Consider the following 19,906-nt stretch of genomic DNA (forward strand, 5'->3'; position numbering starts at 1 on the left):
TAGAAAAAGCTGGATTGGATGTGGGTTTCCTATTACTCTGCCATTTTCATGGGAAGTGTTATTCCAAAGCAAAACCACAATTTTGTACATCGTCTTGTGACCAGAGGCAAGGTGACTTACAAGGCAACAGAATGCAACTCCAGCATCAAAATCAGTGGAATAATCTGAGAACTGTTTCATATCGTTTAGAAATTGTTGTATTAATTTGCAGAGGGTATATTTGGCGGGGGGAATGTTATCTCTTAGTTGGTAACGACTTTGTTAATAAAAAGCAGTTAATTGTCAACAGGGTGGAGGAAGGAGGAAGACACGCCGGTGTCCAGGTGTGGAGAACTGACCAAATCATTCTCTAGAATTATTTACTGAGAATTCTGAAACAGCACTAGTGGGGTTAAAGAGAGATGTGCTTAAAATCATTTTCTTGAGGTTCGAAGTGATGATATGCTGATTCTTTAATTTGGGTCACTATTTATTGAATTTGCGTATCAAGATATCACACTAGTATTGACTCCAAAAAGAAATAATTACATTAAAATGGATTTCAGAGTGGAGTACTATTAATAACGGTAGTAGTGTTTTTTTTTCCATCAGATACACATCTTTTTAAGGAGTAAAAGCTGATGATGTATGATTTGGAAATATAATAATAGGTTCTCATAATATATATTTCCATAAATCCTTTGAAGATATCTAGTATGCAGGAATATCAAAATTTATGGCAAATTAAGCATGTTTTAATTCCATTTTCATTAACTTTTTGAAATGCTATTTTATATAAATGGTCTCTGCATGAACACTACAAATAAATAATAACACTTGGGTATATCTAAGGCTACTGCGCACCAAGAAAGGTCTTAGAAGCTGGTTCAAAAATACTAACTACAAAAATTTAACAAAATTAGAAATGCTGTGTTAACTGTTGCTACACACAACAGTTCTTTTTGGCAGAGCATGCACAGCCTAAGTTACAAGTTTCTTTCAAAGCATGTTGGCAACTATTTAAAACAGTACTCTGTACTCGGTAAATGAAAATGATTACACACTATCAATATCAAGAAGATACACAAAACTTACACAAATGAATATTAGAAAATAATGAACACTTTCACACTTATGTTGACTGTTAATTATAAGAATGTCATGTAGGTAAACATCCTTCCATTCTAAATTTGGCAATAAAACTTGAATCTTTAAAAAAATATGTTTCAATAACTTCTCTGGACTAACAGTATTTCTTAGTTATTTATATCAGTAGTTTTTTGGTCTTAAGAACAACAACAATAAAAACAGAGAGACACCAGTCCCAGCTTCTGGCACCAGCACTATGCGATGCAAAGGCAGTTTTTCCTAGAGGTACCTTTGTTACTGCTCAGGAAAGGGCCAAAATGGGTTGGATTAATGAGCTCCCAAATGTCCATGAGAAATACAGATGCTCTCACAGACCAGAGTATGGCTGAAGCATACAGTCGTGTCACAACCAGCTTCTTGAACTCCTAGGTTTTTGGAGTCAATTATAAACCGGGATTCTGTGCGCTTTTCTTTGATGGTATCTGTGGCAGGGATACCTGGGATAGCCATCCATGATGACCACTGTTGGACCGGTGCCCTCAGCAGTGGGAAGCTCCCAGCAGGCCTAAGCCATTGTTTCTGCACTTGTGCCTGGTACAGGAAAGCATTTGTGAAACCAGAGTCTGAAAGGAAGGGAGGAGGAAGATACCAAGGAAACAAGCAAGATAATCTTCCGAACAGTATCAAGACCTAGACGTTTTTATCCCACAAAATTCATCTTTGTATTTTATATCAAAAATTTTAAAAGAAAAAAATTGTCTTGAATTTTTGACTGAAATTTGAACGCTTGACAAACTCTAAGATGACGAGGTAAATCTGGCAACTTTTGATGGAAATCTTTATTTCAGACACAAGGTCATCTCACAGTCTCAGTTCTCTCCAATGCTCTAATTCTCATACAGTAAACAGTTTAGGAAACAGTCACCACCCCCCAGAAATATTAGGCAGCTTACCAAGGAAACCTACATGAAGACACCATATTCAGATAGCAGGTTCTTATCCCCCTGTGGGCTCATGATTTCTGAGGGGAAGGAGGGCGCCTTCATTGAAAAACAAATCCTCCAGAATTCTAACTCAGAAGCTTGGCTGTCCCTGTGTGTTGACCCTCGCGACTTAGTGTGCTATCCCAGACCAATCACAGTGCCTGATGCAAAAGGTGACCCTCAGGCCCCACTCAAGATCTACCGAAGCTGAAGCTGCACTGCCATTAAGAGCCTGTTCTCCAGGTATCCTATTGGATCTCAAATCTTCAGAAAGATTGCAGCAAAAAAGCAAACATCTGGGCTGGTGTGGCATAGCAAGGGAAGCCAGCACCCGCAATAGGTGGAAGATCTTCTCTCCTCCCTTCCCTTCTCTTCTCTCCTTTTCCCTCTCCTCTCCTTCTCCTCTCTAAGTTTTTCAAATTAAAACAAACAATAACAACAACAAAACAAACAAAGCGTAACTGCACTGCTAAAATGTAAGCAAATCACGAAACATATTGGTGCTACCTGTGACAAAAGGATGCTATATGTTTAGATCACATAAATCAGCAAAAATATAAATAGGTAATCAACAGCACCATGTCGCAAAGTTAATGAATGTGGAAAAATGGTTTTCAGTAGAAACCAGAAAACTCAAATAACAAAGTATAATTTTGTAGCAATCTAATTGGCAAAGATGGAAAATGACGATAGTACTGATTCTCATGTGAGAGAAAAACAGGGAAAAACCATTCTCCTGTACTGTTGAAGAATGTATTAATTCATTCCAGTTATAAATTCCTGGAGTGAAATTTGACATTAAGTATCAAATGTGTTAAAATTGCATAAATCAGACATTCTAATTATGTAATATGTTTTTTAGGAAGGAGCTGTAACTTACTTACGTTTGAGAGCTTGTAGATTGTTAAATTTTCAAAAATTCTGTGAGCCAGTTGTTAAACAGCTATCTCTTTAAAAATTTAGTTAGGAGCCTGTATTGTGGCACAGCATGTTAGGCCGCCCCAGGAGATACAAGCACCCCATATCGTAGCAAAAGTTCATGTCCAGCCTGTTCCACCTCAGATCCAGCTTCCTGCTACTGCGGCTGGGGAAGCAGCAAAGCAGACCCAACTGCTTGGGCTCCTGCCACCCACATGGGAGACTGGAGCAAGCCCCGACTCCTACTTTGGCTTGACACAGCCCTGACCTTCGTATCCATTTGGGGAGTGGACCAGCAGATGGAAAACCTTCTGTATCTGTCGCTATTTCAGTTTGTCTCTGCAGTAGCCTTTCAAATAAATAAATCTTTTAAACAAATAAATCACATAAACAAAATTAATCATAATAAAACAACAGTAATAATCTACAGAACTCATCACTTTCTGATCATTTGATTGCATCTACTGTTATCTGTGACCTGTCCTCCCAAGCTTGTATCTTGTAACATTGTTTTAAAAGGTTGGAATAGGCTTCTTTGGGTATCAACATCGCAGATTGGTACATGCTACAAATCGAGACTTTTCTTTTCCCTAGTGTGTCAGTCCATTTTGTGTTACTGTAATAAAATATTTGAGACTGAGTCACTTTATGAAGAAAAGGCTATTTTGCTCACAGTTGTGGAGTTTCCAGCCGCTGAATCTGATGGCAACTTTCTTGACAGAGTCTAATACAGGGCAAAGCAACTCTTGGTAAGAGATAGGGAGTGTATGTGTATGTGTGTGCACTATGTGTCTCCTCTGAGCTCTCTTCTTAAAAAGCCAGTAATATTAAAAACCCATGGCAATGAGCCCATCAAAGGCCCTACCTCCAGATACCGCAGACTGTTCCAACCTTTTCGTGTCTCACAGTGAGCCTGAATTTTAAATGTGTTGACCCTTGAGGAACACACTTAAAAAACAGATAGTCAGACAGCTACATTAGCCAGCACACCACAGACTGGAAGCAGCTGTTTCTTAAGGGAATGTGGCTCTTTGGGAGGGAAGTGGAGAGAAGAAGCCTCCTGTTATGAATAAACTAGAGAGAGGGAAATAAATACATTAGCATTGTTCTTCCAGGATTATTTCTGCATCCAAAAGGGAAATATTACAGCATGGAGCTCTCATCCCAATTCAAGCCCCTTTATTCAAATCTGTTCATCTCACATTTTGGAACCTTCATTTTGCTATGTATAACCTCCTTAAGCCTCTCAGAATGTCCTAGTCTATAAAACAGTTGAACAAGCAATGACCCCATTAAACTTTCAGGATTTGGAGTGAATTCATTTTTCAAAGGAAAAGCACTTTGGAAATCATGAAGTAAAAGGCATGTCTTTAATACTTATCACATTAGAATGATTATGGGTTTTTGTAAAGTCAAATGGAAGAAAAGCATTCATAATTATAAAACATCATTATTGTATTTATTTAAGAAATTGGTCAAAGGGGAATCATTTTAATTTAATTGCATCTGTATTTTTTGAATAAAAGGGGACACAGACTCCAACCCCCAAACTTTCTCTTGGTTTAATTGTCTGTAAGGCATGCAGTGCACCAATGGAATTTTCTGGAAGCACCAACCTGATATATAAAATTTATACAAGTTCAAAATACCTGAAACTACAGAAGAGTCTGCAAAAGAGGATTCAGATGAGTTATTCTCCAGGTCACATCCCTCTTTCTCTGGACTTTGCTGATCTTCAGCTATGTAGAGTAACTCTTGAACTTCAAGACCACCTTCTTGTGACGGATTCTTGGCACCTGTAAGTGTGTTAGAAAGCGCATGAGAGCAGTACAAAGCAAGCATTTCTACAGTGCATACATAACTGTTACTGTCATTTTGAAAACAAAATGAGACTACTGAATAGCAGTTACCTGAACATACTTAAACACTGTGAAATGCTGAAGAGTATAAATTGTGCTGCCATCAACGGCTTTGAACCATATGAAAGCTTTTATTTATTCTTTTAAACAAGGATCCCTGTGAGATTGTTGCTTTAATACATTTTAGTACATTGATACTTTGAGAGACGTAGAATTTCTTTCACTATGACAAAGCATGCTTATTTCAAATATGGGCAAAGTGAATAATTCCCTGCAATCATTTAATTTTACATGGGGATAAAATAAAAGTATTATGCTAATCACAAAGCAAAGGAGATGATCCCTGTCTGACCATGCCCTTTGAAAAGTCAGTCACTTTCTCAGTTACACAAAGCCACTGCCAAACTAATGGAAATACAGATAGGTAGTTCCCCTTTGCTTGTGCTGCTGCCAATTTGTGCATTCATGTTCTATGTGAGAGGTACATCTGCTTTAATGTCAGCCTAATTGCACACACCCTGCAGTGTTGGAATTGTTTTAATTAAATGAGATATTTTGTGTCCTCATCCTTTCTTCCTCCTGTCTTCCACTGCTCTGTACTGGTTTTATTCCTTTGACTGATGTGTACTGAAAGCTTTATTCAGAGCTCCTGTGAGCTATAAACGAAAACACATGTTTTCGTTCCTTCTGAGGCAGCAATCTGTCAGAGGAGCCGGATGCTATAGCTACATAAAGCATCATTTCATATTAGCACACCTGCCCAAAGCAGAAGAGAAGACATCCAATCATGTGTGTAGGATTTCCTAAAGAAAACTGCTGAGGTTTTAGATAAAAATCCAATTTGGCAATGCTTATGGATAGATACTGTGCATATTTGTGGTTTATAAACAGAAGAACCCCTTTATTTTATGCTTATCACAGAACACTTTTGATATATTAAATAATCCAATCCTGAGAATAATGTCAAGTGACAAGTAGTATTTTCATGCCCATTTCATAGAAAGGTAAACTAAGGCACAGAAAAGGGAAGCACCTGGTCAATATCTCAATCCAAGAAAGAAGCAGGATTCAGTAAGCCTGGTAGTTGAGTGTGTGGGTTCCTACCTCAGCTCATTGTCCTTGCTATCATGACATGCCATAACCTGGGTGACTTGTGCCAGAGACACTGATTTTTCACAGTACTGAACCCTGGAAACTCCAGCTCAATGTGTCAGCAGGGTCAGAGTCTGGTGACAACTCTCTTCTTGGTTGCCAACAGTCACCTCCCTGCCATGTCCCTACAGAAGAAGAGATCTTCTGTGGGATGAGGCTCCCACCCTTACAGCTTCATTTAACTTTAATTACCAAGATACCATCTCCAGACACAACCGTCTTAAGAGCTGGGGCTCCAAAACAAGATGTTTTGGGGGACACAATGCTACTCATCAGACTCTACTACTACCACCTCCAAATCAATATTTTATTGCAAAAGTATTTTCATTGCATTTCCAGAACTCCAAAAATGCAAACTCATTCTATCATCAACCGTGGAATGTGAAGTCCAAAGTCTGAACTACACCTTGCATAAGTAAGGTGAGGGTGAGACTGGTGGTGTGATTCATGCTAAGGCTAACTCTCCAGCTGGGAACTTGTGAAACCAGACAAGCTGAATACAGTCCAAGAGGGAGACGCAAGAGAGAAGGAGGAAGTGAGGGTCTCCAAACAAGTCCCCAGTCTAACCAGGAAGAATCCATGAGGTCTTAAGAATCTACAATACGTCTCTTGGACTTAATTCTCTGGCCTGCAGCTTCCCTGGTGTAAATAAAGTGTGATTATCTTCTTGGAAATGTACCTATGGAACATAAAATCTTTATATTTATAAACAAATAAGGTAATTAAATAAAACATGTTTAATTGTGAGTATTTTTTTTTTTTGTCTTTGTTCCTGACTCTGGATGCACACACACACACACACACACACACACACACACACACACAAAACTTTAAAAAGTTACAGAAAGTGAAATTAAAAGATAAATTCATTTTGTTGTAAAATGTTCTACTTTTTATAAGATGCATTTACCACACTGTATCTGGAGATTATGTGTGCACCTGTGTGCCTGTATCTGAATACCCTACAAAGTCACTGATGGTAGAAACACTGGAATTTGCTAGTGTAAAATTCGTGGAATTGGTTTGACTTTTGAAAGCTATATTGTCCATTTTTAGTTGGGTAAAGCCCACAAAGATGTATTTATACAGGTATTTCAAATAATTTGTGGTAAACTGGAATTAAAAAACAAGTTTACTTTGAGGCAAAAAGTTTTTGAAACTCATGCATAGTTTTCTCATACATATATTTGCATGAACGATTTGACATGTGCTATTATTTATACACTTGTATTTTAAAACTACTGGACAAAAATAAAGGTATTTCATGTAGCAATTTAACAAAACCAGTGATGTTTCCCAGAAGTTACATAGATTTATTTAATTTGTGGCTCAAATATAGTTTATATCACCTTTGACTATTTTTATGTTGCAAGTATAATTTGGAAAATTGTTTATGCTGTACCTCATTTTATTAGAGATTGTGGTTTATGGGAAGAGGGATTTTTATATATCTCATTTAATAAGCCAGCGTCTGGAACAGAATCTTGCAATCTGGAATTCCTTCTATCTTCATTGAATGATTGAATAAGTGATGAGAAGATGTATATAACTTGCAGCGATTAAAATAATAGAATTTCAATTTATTAAAATTTTTATTTATCTTACATATGTTAAACTGAAAATATAGGAAATATACTATGGAAAGTGGTATATTACATAATATTTAAATATAATATATGTAAAATATTCTAAGACATTATTTCTATTACTACTGTTGATTTCAAATTTTAAAATGTTTAAAACTCACGTTAAGTAAAATTGAGGTATGTTAATAAAGACAAACTTTTCATCAAATCCTTAATATAGTTCTTAAAATTTTATAAATATTCAGAAAGATATGTCACAGAGTTGTAATTACTAGTATGTTATTTTCTCATTTGTTATTATGTTATTTGTCTATATCTTATGTTAAAATTATCTTGATAAAAAATTCAGACAATCATGTTTTCAAAACAAGATAAATACTGGAAACAGTATTGATTGGACTCGCACTCAACTGTCAATATCCTAGCCTGGCTTGTTGAATTCCTTGATCTTCAAAGTTAATCTATTCCTAGACATCAATTTCCTCATTTGTCCAGGAGACAAAACAGATGACCTTTCAAATCCCTTAGACTATTTCTTTTCCTAAAATCTTTTATATTTGGCACTAAGCCTTTATTAAACAACCAATACTTAGATAAATTGCACAAAATCTTCCCCAGGAAAATTAGAAATACCTTCATTGTTCTCCAAGCAATTAGTGCCTGTTAACTCTTGAGCAAGTTTATCATTTCCTGTTTGACGGAGTACATTCAGAAATGTGGAAAACCAGTTTTCTTTCTGTACAATCCTTTTCAGCAGCTCTCTTACACCTGATTCATTTCCGTTATTTTCTGCTGCAGAAACCTGTTTTAGGAGAAAAGGAGTATTAATATAAACAACTTCAAAAATTTAAACAAACAGTCCTTCAGGAAAATTGAACAATTAATTATGAGTATATAAGTGTAAAAAAAAACTAAAGAAAAGCACAAAGTTGTTTACAGGGATTTTTAATTCAAACATCCTTGAGCCAAGCATCCTGCTAAACATGCACTGTTGTTTATAAGCCATTGAGATACCCAAACTGAGATAAATGTTTTATCTCACTCATTGTCAAGAACAGTAGAAGAGTAAATGTCTCAATATACGTGAGGTCTCTTTTCATCCATCTATTTCTGTATGCGTAAAGCTTGCTATTTCCTTCAATTTATTAGTCTATGGATGGAAAACTAAACATTTCTCACATAATTTCTGCTATTTCACCATTACTAATATTACTAATTACTAATATTACTAATACTAATTACTACTACTGATTTATATTCTTGCCTACTTAATGTGTTTGTAACGCTACAAAATTTTTGAATATTTGTTTGTTTCCTAAAATACAAAGCGGAATTGCTCCTATTATCATTTATTATAAGCTTTAGTGCCCACTAACCTCCCCTCCTAGATCAACCTAGCAAATTTCGTTTTCAATGCGAATCGTTTGTGTTATCATTACTAAAGTGCATTTCCCCAGATCCTCATCTAGTGACAAGTGTTTGAAGAAAAGGCTAACACAAGCCATATTAGGAGCAGAAAGAAATCAGCACACAATTAGCATCTGTAGCACAAGGCAAGCCACTTCATGTCTCTGGGAATCAGTCTCCACATGTGGAAAGCAGAACAGCTGAAAGGAATTTTGAGGGTTTCTTCCCCCTAGGTACACGTAAGATCACCTTTGGTGACTTACACAGTACTAACATACAGGGTCTATCCTAAAACATTTGGATAAAAAATAGTGACGGACATAGGTGCTTTTCAACATCTGGCAATCTCCTACAAATACGATTTGGATTGTTTAGAGTTGCTCATTTCTGCAAAATTCTAGGACTATAAATATATCCCACACACCTTTTATTAAAGCATTATTTTTATTTTTGATGATTTTTACATAGCTGATTAGGGTGATAATGGTCAAGGGCCACAGGAAGGTGGGTGACATTACCGTTTCCACATTCTCTTTTTTCCTTCCTGTACCTGGGAGAAGGGGGAGATTAGAGCAGAAGTCACACCCTCTCAGCCATCCCAGGTTCTGATGCGGGACATGCTCTGAGGATCCTACTCAAGAGATCTTGATAGTTCAACAGTTCCGAATTACTACCAATCTTGCCACTCCAAACATGATAAAATCTCTCCAGAATCCACTGGTTTACACAGTCCAGCTTAAAGCCTCTGTTTACTCAGATATTCACTGCCAACACTTGGCTGAGGTAGCTGACCAATTTGTTTTGTCCTCCATGCTCTATTATGGTATCAGATGTCCTCTGCAGATTCCAGTGTACTGCCATATTCTTGTGTGCATCTGGATATGCTGTCCACTGCTCTAAGCCACTGAGGAGGGCTAGCTTTGACATACGCATTCCACAGTCAGACTATGGAACCTGAAATTCTCTCTGAGATTGGGATTCTGAATTCATCAGTTCAGTTTGGGGAATCCCCAAAGAAATTTCATCTGAGGTGATCCCAGAACTGATTCTTGTGTGAGCTTGCCAATACAGGGTCTGGCACAGTCTGTTGCCCCAATCAGCTTATGCATACACTAGTGGTTGCAATTGCTGGGTCAGTTCTGTTTCCAGCTCTGTCTTCTATGCATATCACTGGGTGTTGCAGCCCAGCCCAATTCTGTCCACCACACACTTGGCCTAAGCTGCAGCTTAGTCAGAGCAACCCATAATAACCCCCACCAGGCCCACCCCCCTGCCCTGGTTTCCATGCTTGCCACTATGTACAGCCTATTGGTCCAGTCCATCCCACATCTCATTCAGCTCTCGTACATGTTAATGAGCCTTGAAGCCTAGTTCAACCCAACCAGCTCTGCTAGCCCATTCATACACGTGCCGGCAAGTGCTACTCTTTGTCTAGCCATGCCTGCCCCAGTCCTGATTTTCATGCTTACCAGTCAGAGTGGCAACCCAAGAAGGAGATATTTACTGTTTCCCTACTGGGTCCACTCCCACTCCAGGATCTTGTACTCTCCAGGTAGTTCTGCAGTATAACTTGACAGAATTTGCCCCCCCCATGCCAGCTCTGCCAGCTGATGCTTCAGCAAAGCACACCCTCTCTGACTTACACTTGTACCAGTAAGAACAATCAACCCAGCGTGGCTTTCTCCTGACCCAGCTCAGATGAGGCCCACAGGTGTTGTAGCCATGCCTGACCTGGTCTAGCCCATCCCAGCTCACACTCACCAGTAGGAATGTTGGTCCAGCAGGTGTGCCCCTTAAATTCCGCCTCCTAGTTTTGCCACCTCACCCCAGGTCTCAAGTCTGCTGGTTGAATGTTGCGACCCAGTATGACATGGCCCTCCTCATTTCAGCATTTGCCAGTAGGTGCCAAGGGTTAACCAGGTTGGGCCCAACCCAAGTTCCAGCTCATGCTGGTGGGGTTTACAGCCTAGCCCAGCCCAGTCAGACCCCAATCCCAGCCCTCATGTGAACTGGCTTGTGCTATGACCCAACCCAGCTTGACCCACACTCCATTTTGGTGCTCGAATTCGTCAGTGGGTGATATGAACTGGCCCAGCCTGGTCCACCCCTGACCTGCACACAATGTATGCTGCTGGGTAAAATTACCTGGCCTGGTCTGAGCTGTTCCGTTTCTTAGTTCTTGCACTCACCTACAGGGACTGTGTCCAGACAGGAGTTTCCCCAAGTTCCTCCATCAGTACCTCTCCCAGTGCCAGATACTGTGCCCATCGGTAGCTCCATGGGCCAGCCCCACTTATTCTACCTCCTGCCTTACCAGGAATAGTCTTTCCTGACTGGCCCTCACCCATTCTAGTTTTTAGTGTTAGATGTTACAGCCCAGCCAAGCCTGGCACACACCCAGACATAGCTTACACATGGCTCAGTAGGGGCAGAGATCAACCCAACCCGTTCTACACCTACCCTGGTTGTCAGGACCACCAGTGGGTGCTGGAGTCTAACCTAGTCTGTCACACTCCAGCCCCAGTCAACACTTGTGCCAAGGGACACTATAACCATGTCCAGATCAGATAGCAGCCCCCACTACAGCCCACACACTCACAAGTGAGAACCACAATCTAGCTAGTACATCCCTTTTGCTCCCAAACAGGACTGTTCCCAGCCATAGATCATGAGCATGTCAGTGGTTGACCTGACACAGTTTGGCATAGTTTCTCCCCTGTCTTGGCCTTTGTTTTCAGATGCTGTAGTCTAGCTTAACCTGGCCTGCCCCACTCCCAATTCTTGCAGGTGGGTATGGAACCTGGCCCTGCTCAGTCTGCTCCACATTGAATCCCACATTTAATTTAATTTACATTTAACTTAAATTCCACATTTAATGTCAAGCATTTATTAGTATCTGGGGAACAATGTCTGCCTAAACTTAGTGTTAGCTATTATTATGAACAGCTAAGAAAACTATTTTTACAATTATTTCATTAATATATATACCACTCAGTACAAATGAGCAGACCTTGTGACGTTTAGCCTTAGTAATGAGTAGCTAATAATGCTGTACATTGTGTATTAGTCCAGCAGCTTAGAATATTAACCCACTTTACAGATTAGAAATTTCAGGCACAGAGGCATTTACATGTCTAGGGTCTCAAGATAAATAAGTGAGAAAGACAGAACCTGATCCTGGATGTTGGCCTCTGGGTCTCAAAGCCAGGTGTATGAGAAAGACAGAACTTGATCCTGGGTGTGGGCCTTTGGAGATCAAATCCTGAGTCACAATTATAGTTCATAATTTTCTACATGTTCAAGTACATATTGTTGCAAGTGGTTAAAATGACTATTAGAACTTGGCAAATTTTAGGTGATTTAGGTCCTTTTCCTGATTACCACTTTTCAAGACAATTCTTTTGCTCTTTGATTACTTTTTCTCTAAATTTTTGATCTCCCAACAGAAAATATTTATCTTCTTTGGTGCTCATATCACCTTCATTGCTGTTTGTTAAGAATTATTTGCTATAGGGCCCGGTGGCGTGGCCTAGCGGCTGAGGTCCTCGCCTTGAATGCCCCGGGATCCCAGATGGGCACCGGTTCTAGTCCCGGCAGCTCCACTTCCCATCCAGCTCCCTGCTTGTGGCCTGGGAAAGCGGTCGAGGACGGCCCAATGCTTTGGGACCCTGCACCTGTGTGGGAGACCCGGAAAAGGTTCCTGGTTCCCGGCTTCGGATCGGCACAGCACCGGCTCACTTGGGGAGTGAATCATCGGATGGAGGATCTTCCTCTCTGTATCTCCTCCTCTCTGTATATCTGACTGTAGTAAAATAAATAAATCTTTAAAAAAAAAAAAGAATTTGTCAACAATTAAGGTGCAGGACATTTTTTTTGGGGGGGGGGGGCGGTGTGCAGGAAAGTCCCCAACACCACGGTGAAGAGTGACTAATCTTTTTTTTTTAACATACTGGTTACGCAAAACCATGTCAATTCCATAATGTTACAAATTGCTGTTAATGTCATATTGGGACTCTTAATTGACTGGGATGATATTCTACCAGCTCTAACTTTGGACCAGAAATGGTCTCCCCAAGAAACTGTTCAACCCATCTGGACAATAAGTAGCTGGACTCTGTGTTTGGTATATGTTTGCAAGGAAAGAATCTTGATTGAATTTGAACTGTAATACTGCACCAAGGTGGAGGAATCCACCAGGGGGGAGGGGCGTGGGGAGGGGTGGGGGGATTCCCAGAGCCTATGAAACTGTCACATAATGCATAATAATTAATAAAAAAAAGTCAAAAAAAAGAGAATTAATTGCTATAAATATAAGCAAGACTGGTTTCTTTCTGTACCTTCTAACATGTCATTCTAATTTTACTGATATGCTCCTTAATCTACTATCAATACATCTGACAGATCTAAACAGAAAGAATTTCTGTAAAAAGAATGAACGAATCCCTGCAAATAACACTTCTATTAAAAATACAAGCACATTTTACCCACTAATTTTCTTCACTTGTTAATCTACTAAATCGGTTGTTTTGATAGCATTACAGTTTTCAAACAATCTTTATCGTTATTGAGTTCAGTCATTTTAGGATTCATTACCATTATTTTCTATACATACTTTATTGCTTAAGTGTGTAATTATGTATATAATTGTGATTTTAGTAGCCTTATCAAAATTCTGAATTTTTTAAGAAGTCTTCTGAATTTGGGGACTGGAAAGTTACTTCAATTACTTTTGAGGTAATGATATAGTTTGATTTTACTTAATCTGCTCTCCTAAAATAGTGTAAGGCTATTAGATCCCAAGATATGCATGCCATGAATATCATTCTTACTGGGTGAATTCTAGACTTCACACTGCTAGTGGATATGAAATGATTCTTACCCATGTCTCTTCCTCAAAGTTTTTTTTCTATGAAGTTAAAAAAAAAAGTCTGGATACATTGTTAATTAACGTGTGGACTATAAAACAAACATGAATTTATGAGTGATACAATTCCATGCTTTCATTTTTAAAATTTTTTGGTATGCTTTTTTCTGTCTAGCAGAAATCATTGCAGAAACTAATAATATTGCCATAGAGTGTGGCTTGCCACAACTATTACATCGTTTGATAGAATTACTTTCTCTTTCCCTTAGATAATCTTAGGTAAAAATTTAAATATACAGATAATTCAACAGTTAAACCCTCAGATAACGGTAAATCAGAAAGCAAACTCATATTTTATAAAAAAATTTTTAAAAACTGGTTTACCACCAAAAATGTCTTAAGTAGATTAGTATTTATTATACTGGTATAGATAAATTTGAATTCATATTTTTTGAACAATACTCTCTTCCTCCTTAATTTTCATAACAATATGATGTGCTCAAAGGAGACTTACTTGGGCATTCAACTCTTTACTGGAAGAAATGAACTCGGTGTTTACCTGGAGTAGTCCTGCTACATTTGGTTCCATGAGATGAAAGGTGTGTAGGGGTGGAGGAAGGCAGAGAGGAGTGGTCTGCAGGATCACAAGTATTGAATGCTTTCCACCAGGGCTGAAACATCTATGTCTTCTAAGTTATTCAGATGATATTAAGACACTATGTAACTGTAGATATGATCACTTATGCTCCAGAGTTCATGGCAGCCTAAGTCCATGACGCACCAAGTTGTCATGGAGCAACATCCTAACGGACAAGGAGGGCAGGATTGGGGCACTCCCTGCCTGACAGGGATCATTCTGCTACAGTGATCTTTAAGATGTCATTTGTAAAACTTGCTGAGATACTCATATTCAAAGTAGTTCCTCACATACAGCAGACATTTTCAACTACTGGTACAATGAACTCTGTGACTACAACAGAAACTTTAGGGAAACATGACAATTCATGTTCCTCTTCTCTTCTGACCACTAGCATGGTGCCTGGAGACACAGACTGGAAGATTGGAGTGGGAATCCTAAACCAAAAGAACAGATTGGTTGGATAATGTCTACTGGAAAACAGGAAAAGTATGAAAATAAAATGAATGTTTAAAGACTGTGTTTATTTAGTTAAGCTAAGCTTAAATTTTATAGCTTTTAAAGCTGTAAAACAAAACAAAAGGAAAAGAACCTTGAAGTTTTAAATAACATCATCAAATTATTCCCCAATTTTCAGCAAGACAATTCAACACAGAATGTGTTTTCAAGCCTTACTGAAGTCATTTTTTTAAAAAAATATACCCAATCAATCAATCAATCAATCAGTCAATGAACCAGCACTTATTAGGTACCTACTTAAGTCCTGTCTAGCCTTTGGAAAGCTAAACATAAAATCAATAATTTCTAATTTAAATCAGTTTAAGATTTTATGAACCTTAAGACTAAGAATCAGGTTTCGAATTCAGCATACAAGTTTACCTAAAGCTCTGAAACCTTACATTTATAATAAAGTTAACCAGGTGGATTAATAAAATTCAGCATATTCATATCAAAATAGTTCTTTCTTAGTCATAATGCTTTTCATGATTTTTTTTGTTGGCATTGATTAAAATACTGAGAAGAAAATTTTCTATGGTGTTCATTTTCATGGATAAACTAAAAGCAATGATTGCCTTCAAATCCGTGTATTTCCATTTTAAATTATGATTTTTCATCGCACCATGCTTCTACTGTATAAACACTCATTTTGGACCCCACATCAATACAAATCTTCAAAACAGATGGCTTCCTTCCCATTGTCCACCACGATGATTCTTGGAGCTGATAATACCTATTAAATGATACATATAAAAACCATTCTGGACTCTCCCAGGGACTCTAATACTCTTCAGAGAGCGCCACTGTTCTATTTTTCAGAGCTCTCTTCAGTCTCCTGTGCAGTGTGGATCTGAGAGCGGGTCTGGGTTGTTGTAGTCTAATCTCTTACACAGAAGTTTCTTTACACTCCATGTTCTTCACGTCAAATCTTTCCTATTACTACTAGCTGTCTCCCAGCATGCCAGAATCAAGAACTTGGATAAAATCTGGCTGGCAGAAATTCAATCCAGGCAAGACAAAAGTGACGCTGATAGGCAGAAGTATTTAGAGTAAATAAGGAGAAGTGCTGTTTCGCTGGCAATCGGGCCATCATCCCTATGGAACACAAACAGCTTTGTGGTGTTACTGGACTCTGTTGCTTCTGGACTTCCTAACAGCTACTGTGGCTGGAAATGCCATCTTCCATCTCCAGCTGGCTTGGAGGCTGCATACTTACTTCCAAATTAAGATTCTGCCACAGTGATGTACACATTTGTCATATCCAGCTGGACTACTATAATGCGTTCTAGCTGGTTCTCAATACGCAAAATGACACAAACACTGCAGCCAACAGTGTAATTTACTTGTTGGAAAAACTAGCCATCAAAATTAGATGCATGTTTGGGTCTTTGGATAGGTCCCATGTCTGTCAAGTCTACAAGGGACCATTGCTGTCAGTCATGAAAGACAAAGTCATGTCATAGGCTATTGTAATCTATACAATGCCCAGAACTGCATACCGAGGATGCAAATAATTCAAGAATCAAAAAAAGAGACAAAGATGTCAAAATGTATAAAGCCTTTGATTTAGATATGTGCTTATTTGCTTAAACACCTTTCAAATAAAAAAAAATTCTTACTATCCTCAATAAATCAGATTCAAACAAGACATTTACATACTCCACTATATCTTCACTTTTTGAAAGACAGTGAAAATTTAATTGTTCAAAGCCACTTACAAAATCTACTCTGTCAAATGCCACTGTTAAAAATGCCACTGTCAAATGCCACTGTTTTAGAGCCTGGTGCAGTGGCCTAGCAGCTAAAGTCATCGCTTTGCACACTCCAGGATCCCATATGCGCACCGGTTCTAATCCCAACAGCCCTGCTTCCCATCCAGCTCCCTGCTTGTGGCCTGGGAAGGCATTGAGGATGGCCCAAAGTCTTGGGACACTGCACCCGCATGGGAGACCTGAAAGAGGCTCTGGGCTCCTGGCTTCGAATTGGTACAGTTCCAGCTGCTGCAGCTGCTTAGGGAGTGAATCATTGAACAGGTCTTCCTCTCTGTATCTCCTCTTCTCTGTGTATCTAACTTTCCAATAAAAATTTTAAAAATTAGACCTTAAAAAAAATCTGGCATGTTGGCCTAGCATGATAACTTTCCACCTGCAGTACCAGAAAACCATATGGGCACCAGTTCGTGTCCTGGTTGCTCCACTTCCAATCCAACTCTCTGCTTATGGTCTGGGAAAGCAGCAGAGGATGGTTCCAGTTCTTGGGCCCCTTCATCCATATGGGAGACCTAGAAGAAGTTCCTGGATTATGATTAGAGTATGTCAGGGCCAGTGCCATGGTGTAGTAGGTTAGGCCTTGGAAGCCTGCAGCACCAGCATTCCATAGAGGTACCAGCTCATATTGGCTGCTCCATTTCCTATCCAGCAACCTGCTTTGGCTTGGGAGAGGAGCAGAGGATAACTTAAGTCCTTGGGCTCCTGTACCCATGTGGGAGACCTGGAGGAAATTCTGGCCTCCTGGCTTTGAACTGGCCCAGCTCTAGCTGTTGTAGCCATTTGGGGAGTGAGCCAGGGGACGGAAGACCACTTTCTCTGTGTCTCTTCTTTCTGTAACTCTGCCTTACAAGTAAAAATAAAACATATCTTTTTAAGAATTGAAAGTATGCCACTGTAAAAAGTAAAAGAAAAATAAGAAGGAGGAAGGAAGATGGGGTGGGAAGTTACCATTCTGTTCTTAAAACTATATATATATGAAATATGTGACTTTTTATGTACATAAAAATATTGAACAAGGAGTAAATTACATAATGTCAGATATAGGTCAGATACTGTCCCTATATCTGGACCTTATTTATCTATTTATTTTTGAAGGATTTACTTACTGGAATGATAGAGTGGTTCCAACAGTCAATCCTGGGCCAGGTCAAAGTCAAGAGCCAAGAAATCCATCCTGGACTCCCCTTTGCGTAGTAGGAGCCCAAGTACTTCAGCAACTTTTGGTTGTTTTTTCCAGGCACATTAGCAGGGAGTTGGATCCAAAGTGGGGCAGCCAGGACTCAAACTGGCACTCTGATATGGGATGCTGGCATCCCAAGGGAAGCTTCTATGCCAGTGCCTCCCATGTTTGTTTGTTTGTTTGTTTTTTATCTAAAGGGTCAACTAATAAATACTGGGGGATTTGGAAGCCCTATAGTTTCTTTCTAAAGGTGTAGCAGTAAAGAAAAGGGCGTGGTCAGTATGTACATAAATGAGTATCCTGTGTTTAATAAAACTTTATGAACACTGAAATCTAAAAATTCAAAAATTGAAAGGCACTTCCCAGTTTTTAGGCCTTCAATAAGCTAGCAACAGCCTGAATTTTGCCTATGAGCCCTAATTCTATGGAACTGCGTTAATGAAGACATGATATTCGGCACCATCAGGACCTGACAGATCTTAGCACTGACACCATCCTTCCTGGAAACCTTGAGCACATTTTTATAATTTCTCCAAGTTTTCTTACCCTTAAAATGGATTAATAATGTCAGGGCACATTGTGAAAATACACTTTAAAAACTTTTGCAATTACATACAGTAAGTGCCCAATAAATATCGTCTATCAGCACACATTACGATCTTTGTGTGTAAGTATTCAAAATCATGTTTTTTTTTAATAACTAGATGCTCTCTCTTCACAGAGGGAGAGAACCACATCTGCCAAAGGTGTCAAGGACCCCTCAGGAATGGGGTAGAGGGACAAGCAGTCGCCCTTTGCCAAGTGTTAAAAGCCCAGCTCCATCTGAACCCCCACCTACCCGATTTCTGTCTTCAGCTGTCAACAAATCCTCCTGCATGCATTTATCTAAGACGTCTCTAACCAGAAGGTTGTCCACCAATGTGGGCTGAAGGAGGGTTAGCAGTTGCAGGCATTCATCGTGAGTGTTCTCAAAGGATGGCGAGGGCAGATCTGTGAGGTCCGGGTTCACGTAGCGGGCTGCCAAAGGGTTGCCGGCTCTCTTGAGGGCTTCCACAAACTCACGAGTCCAGCCCTGGGTCCAGACTCCTTTCTCTAAAGTGGTTAGAAGCAGTTCGACCGCTTGTATGTTCCCGGAGGTGGCTGCCGTTCTGTGAATCTGCTCCTTCACTTCTGGAGGCAGAAAAGTCAGGTGGTCGAGCACCGGCTCCACTTGGATGTACATTTTCACTCTGGCCCTGAAACATGAGACGAGATAGCGGAAACTCTTGTCTGCAGAATAATCATCCCACATCTTCAGTTCTTGGAGAAAAAAAAAATTCTCCCCAGTTGGCTGTTGACAGGTGCGGCAGTCCCCTGCCTCAGAGGTAGCAGGAGATGTTGTTGGCCAGGCCCCTAGGGCAACGCCCAGAGCGCAGTCTCACCGGAACAGCTTGGGCAAGTAGACAGGCAAGCAGGTGCGAGGGGCCTAAGCCTTTGAGGTGAGGAGTGCAGGAATCCGGTGCTCGCCTGGGCTCTGCCTGGGAGCGCGCAGGGCTCCCAGTGAGCGCTCTTTCTACGCACTCGGCTGGCCACCACTTGAAAGTCTGAAGTTCTGGCTGACAGTTTTCTAGCCTGGTTTCTGTTTCGATTCTCTTTCCCGACGCCAGAGAGTGTGTGTTCCGGGAGGAGCCACGTTTCGTTTGGCCTGGTGAAGTCAGCCCTGGGGTCAGAACTAGGAAGGGAAATGGAAAGGGAAAGGGAAAGGGAATACCCTCTGGCAAGCTTCCCGCTCTCCTGCTGTGCGTATTTTGTCTTACCAGCGGGGTTCTGTCTCAAAACTTACAGTTAAAACTTGAGGGCCTGTGTAGTTAGGATTTAGGATTTTCCGCAGAAGGTGTGAGCAGAGAGCATCAACTCCGGGTTGAGGAAGCTGGGGTGGGTCTGGCCCTGCATGTACCCTCAAACTAAGAAGACACAGGTGAGAGTCCCGGGACCCTTTGTACTCC

General features: G+C 39.9%; 1 protein-coding gene across 2 annotated transcripts in view; it reads right to left on the reverse strand.

Moving 5' to 3' along the window:
- Positions 1–19,522, reverse strand: part of IFIH1 (interferon induced with helicase C domain 1) — a 56,260-nt gene extending 36,738 nt beyond the window's left edge. For both annotated transcript variants that reach the window (XM_058664563.1, XM_058664562.1), the window contains exons 1-3: positions 18,760–19,522; positions 8,200–8,368; positions 4,619–4,765 (exon numbers count right to left, since the gene is read on the reverse strand). In XM_058664563.1, the coding sequence (XP_058520546.1) occupies positions 4,619–4,765; positions 8,200–8,368; positions 18,760–19,212 (769 nt within the window). In that variant the 5' untranslated portion in view covers positions 19,213–19,522. The remainder of the gene's footprint in view (positions 1–4,618; positions 4,766–8,199; positions 8,369–18,759) is intronic.
- Positions 19,523–19,906: the final 384 nt, after the last annotated feature.

The sequence above is a fragment of the Ochotona princeps genome, chromosome 5, assembly GCF_030435755.1.
Source record: "Ochotona princeps isolate mOchPri1 chromosome 5, mOchPri1.hap1, whole genome shotgun sequence".
Lineage (NCBI taxonomy): Eukaryota > Metazoa > Chordata > Mammalia > Lagomorpha > Ochotonidae > Ochotona > Ochotona princeps.